We start from the raw sequence: 4,280 nt of genomic DNA, 5'->3' as shown, positions 1-4,280 counted from the left end.
TTGAATAGATAGGCTGAGGTGTTACAGAAATTTTATCATGTAAGATGAAATATGTGTTGTGTTGTTACTAACGAGCTTAGTAAGAGATAGTGATGTGTTACAGTCTATATGATGATTGATGGTGTGCATGTATTTTTTAATAAGTTTTGTACTCATGAAACTCGTTAACTCGTTTGTTAAGCTCGTTAAGTTTAACGAGCTGAAGTTGATGATTGGCCAAGCCAAGTTGAACTATTAAGCGCTCATTAAGCTCGCGAGCTACAATCTTTTGTCCAGCCATAGCTGCGCGGGCTACAAGCTTTTGGTCCGGCCATAGCTGAAACGACGATGACTCTGTATGCTGATTCCCCCGGCATGCATTCTACCAGTCGTGCATAAATTCCCACCGTCCCAAAATAAAATTTTATTTTGGGACGGAGGGAGTAACATATAAGGCAACGGTAGCAATAGCTTTCCACAAGCAAAGCAAGTCACAGCACAATGAAATGCTTAAGATGAACATGAAACGGCCAGCATAATAATCACCACATAACCGCCCAGACGTTATAAGCTACGCACAGCAATAGTAGCTGACAGGTTCACTTGAAAAAGTGCACAAATAATTCACAGTAGCAAAGGGCGTCTTTCTTGTTTTCGGGTCGGGAATGCTAGAAACTAAGCGACTTACGTTCCTCTCAAAAGTACTCTTCTTCCATGTAGACAAGACCGGCGGCAACCGCAACACGCTGTCACAGGAGACGGTCTCATTTCTTGTTGTTGTTGTTGAGCATCTTGAGCGACTGGAGCCCAAGCAGCAGGTCGCCCGAGTCGAGGAACACCTTGTTGTTGGAGGCTGCGATGGTGTGGGCGATCTCCCTGGCGGCTTCAATCTGCCTGAGCGCCACGAAAGCAGGGTTGTTGGCGATGGCATTGCCAATCAGCTCTGCACTCTTTGCCTCTCCCTGTTCAGATACCAAACACAAAAGGCGCATCAGCGTTCGGACCAGGTGCTCTAGTGTTAGCCAAGTGCTACCAAACTCAGCCAATGTAAAGAAATGTACAGAGCTATGTACCACTGGAAGTGACACTGGAACATAGAAAATGGTTAGTCTGAAACTAAATTCAGTCATATGAACATACCACCACTGGAAGTCTGACACTAAATTCAGTCATATGAACATAGCACTGGAAGTCTGAAACTATATTCAGTCATATGAACATAGCACTGGAAGTCTGAAACTATCTTCAGTCCTATGAACATCTATGTTTTTAAGGCGACGCCTTACCGCCTTAGGGAGGGGGGGCGCTTTGGCGCCTAGGCGACGCCTAGGCGGGCGCTTTGGACGCCTAGGCGCCCAAAGCGGTCGATTTTCCAAAGCGGAGGGGGAGCGCTTCGACGCCTAGGCGTCGCCTAGGCGTCGCCTTAGGGACGCTTTAAAAACATAGATGAACATACCACTGGAAGTCTGAAACTATGTTCAATCATATGAATATGCAACTGGAAGTCTAAAACTAAACTATTGACGTAGCAATCCAATCATCATATGAAATGTACAACTTTACTAGAGTCAGGCTCAAGTGCTCCCAAGCTCAGCAAATGCATGGACATATATAATATGAAGACTTAAACAACACTAGCAATATGCCTCTACTAACTACCACTGGAAGTCTGAAACTAGATGAAGCCATATGGAAACCATGTACCATAAACTTAACAAATGGAATGTACATTTCTACCAGTGTCAAATGCGCTACCAGTGTTTGGCTCAAATGCACTACCAAAACTCATTAAGTGATGATGAAGCTATGAAGACATAAAGAACACTGGCAATATGCCTCTAGTAACAATGATTGAAACAGTAAAGAGGATAAGTAGGTTAAGTAGTGTGAAAGAGAAATATCGAGTCCCTGTTTTGCTTACCTGTGCCCTGATAATTGCACTTTTCTTGTCTTGCTCAGCCTTCTCAACAATGAACTTGGCACGCTCAGCTTCCTGAGCAGCAACCTGTTTGGCTTCAATGGCATGAGTGAACTCTTTACCAAAGCTGAGACTGGTAATGGACACATCATCCAGAGCGATGTTGAAGTTCTTCGCCCTCTCTGTCAGAATCTTCCTGATCTCCCTGCTCACAGCCTGCCATTACATGAAGGATAAGTCAGTAACATATTCCAAGTAAGACTAGCTATTATCTCCTATGGCATGGAAAACATGTACACACAGCAAACATGGTGAAGCTGTACCTCTCTCTGTGTGATTAGCTGACTGGCATTGTACTGGGCAACCACAGCTTTGAGGGTTTCATGAATGATTGAAGGCAATACTCTCTCATTATAGTTCTCCCCCAGGGTCCTGTACATAGTTGGTAGTCTCTCTGGCATAGGTCGTGTCAGAACACGAAGACCAATTCTCACCTGTCCAAATTATCAAGCAGTGTCATATATATGCAAGGAGCTGCAGTGTAAATGCTACTTCTGAAAATAAGTGCATGACCACTAACAAATTCACGTAGTCAGAATGATACAACTTGTTCAGCGTCAGCTAATCGTCTTAATCATTATGGCAACATATAATCATGAAGCAAACAAGTATTTGCGACTGCTGTTAACAGATTCAAAGCGAATGAGTTGAAATGCTTATTCACAGGCAATATATAATGGTGACCACTGCTAACAGATTAAAAGCAAAAGAGCTAAAATGCATATTCACAGAGCAGTAGACACTAGACAGTCATAGGCTACAATGGTGTGGGATTTCATAGATCAACTGACATGGGTTGCATTAAAATCCAAATGAATCAACAAACATCGACTCCATCAATGCCAGCTATTCCATAACAGCCATTGTCACGGTAACAGGAGACTCAGAAATGATAATGGCGAACACCTGACATGTACCAGATTCCACCCACCTATCCAAATTGGTAAAAAATTCAGATATGCTCAATACCCTTGCAGGCTACAGTTACAGAATATGCTCAGAAATGCAATGCCAGAACCGTTTTACATGTACCAGACTCGGTCCAAATTGCTAGCCAATCACTTCACATGAGCAGAGTATCAACAAATATCTACAAATAAGACTCGCACAGGCTACAATTGCAGAATATTAACAACATGGCGAACTAAAAGCAGACCCCTTGGTCGGTCCCAGGCATGGATTCTCACACGCAGGTAAGCAGTAAATCAGGCATCCGTGCTAGGTGACGAGGGATCGAGAGAGGGTCAAGTTACCATCTGGAGATCCCGGCTCCCGGAGGTGCTCTCGACGAGGTTGGGTCGCGCGCGGACGTCGTAGATGATGGGCCTCTCGAACCAGGGGATGACGATGTGAGTCCCCTCGGGGTAGACCTGCAGGGAGCAGACCCAGGAATCAAACGCGGAAGGAAGCCGACAAATCGGGCAGAAAAAACAGCGGGGTGCAAGCAAAATCCGGCGCGCGCGGCCGAGATCCGCGGATCCGCGGGAGGGGAGGGGTTGGCGGCTACCTTGTCCTTGATCCCCTCGAGGCGGTTGAAGACGATGGCCCGGTGGCCTCCCTCGACGTTGTAGAGGGTCTTGTTGCCGAGGTAGAGCGCCGCGCCTCCCAGCAGCCCGAGCTTGACCAGTGCGCCCGCGCCCGCCGGCGCGCTCGGCATCCTGGCGCCCTTGAAGTTCATCTCGCTCGCCGGCGCCGGGGGGTTTAGCTAGGGTTTACTCGGCCGATTTGGGGGAGAATGGGGTGCGCGGAGGAGGAGGCGGGCGGAGGGTGGGGAATAGGGGATGGAGGAGGAGGAGGGTGGGGGTGTTAAGTGGGCCGGGCCGGTGGGTCGGGGCCGTCGGATCTCGGACGGACGGCGCGGATGCGGCGGTGGGGCGCGTTTCTTTCCTCTGCTGCAAGAAAGGGGAATGGGGGTGCTGCCTTCCGGCCCAACGTGCACAACTAAAAAAACTAAAAAAAGATTTTTTTTTTACGGGGACACACCTAAAAAGGTTGCGCTCGTGCACAGCCTAAAAATAAGTTGCGCTTGTGCACTTGTAGTTGTCATTTAACTTTTTTGAGTGCGCCCGTGCACTCTTTTTTTTTCCAAAAAACTTCTGAACTATTCATTTTCAATCATGACAGTACAACGAACATCAGAAATAACAAAAAATGCATCCAGGTTCGTAGACCACCTATCGACCACTATAAGCACTGACGCAAGCCGAAAGCGCGCCGCTATCATCGCCCCTCCCTCGCCGGAGTCGGGCACAACTTGTTGTAGTAGACAGTCAGAAAGTCGTCATACTAAGGCCCCATTGGACCAGCGCACCAGAACAACAAA

General features: G+C 47.3%; 1 protein-coding gene across 1 annotated transcript; it reads right to left on the bottom strand.

Moving 5' to 3' along the window:
- Positions 1–451: 451 nt before the first annotated feature.
- On the bottom strand, positions 452–3,729 carry LOC119312774 (prohibitin-1, mitochondrial-like). Its single transcript, XM_037588532.1, has 5 exons — positions 3,465–3,729; positions 3,211–3,327; positions 2,221–2,391; positions 1,901–2,113; positions 452–941 (listed from the first exon to the last, which is right to left on the bottom strand). The coding sequence occupies exons 1-5, from the start codon at positions 3,633–3,635 to the stop codon at positions 744–746; spliced, it is 870 nt and encodes a 289-aa protein (XP_037444429.1). The 5' UTR covers positions 3,636–3,729; the 3' UTR covers positions 452–743.
- Between the last annotated feature and the right edge of the window lie 551 nt (positions 3,730–4,280).

This window comes from Triticum dicoccoides, chromosome 5B, assembly GCF_002162155.2.
Source record: "Triticum dicoccoides isolate Atlit2015 ecotype Zavitan chromosome 5B, WEW_v2.0, whole genome shotgun sequence".
Taxonomy (NCBI): domain Eukaryota; kingdom Viridiplantae; phylum Streptophyta; class Magnoliopsida; order Poales; family Poaceae; genus Triticum; species Triticum dicoccoides.
This window is presented reverse-complemented; position numbering and strand designations above follow the sequence as displayed.

Coding starts and splice junctions, on each gene's coding strand:
- LOC119312774 (XM_037588532.1), bottom strand. CDS start 3,635: ATGAACTTCAAGGGCGCCAGGATGCCGAGCGCGCCGGCGGGCGCGGGC. Junction 3,328..3,464: donor TCGAGGGGATCAAGGACAAG/GTAGCCGCCAAC, acceptor TGCTCCCTGCAG/GTCTACCCCGAGGGGACTCA. Junction 2,114..2,220: donor AGCTAATCACACAGAGAGAG/GTACAGCTTCAC, acceptor ATGTAATGGCAG/GCTGTGAGCAGGGAGATCAG.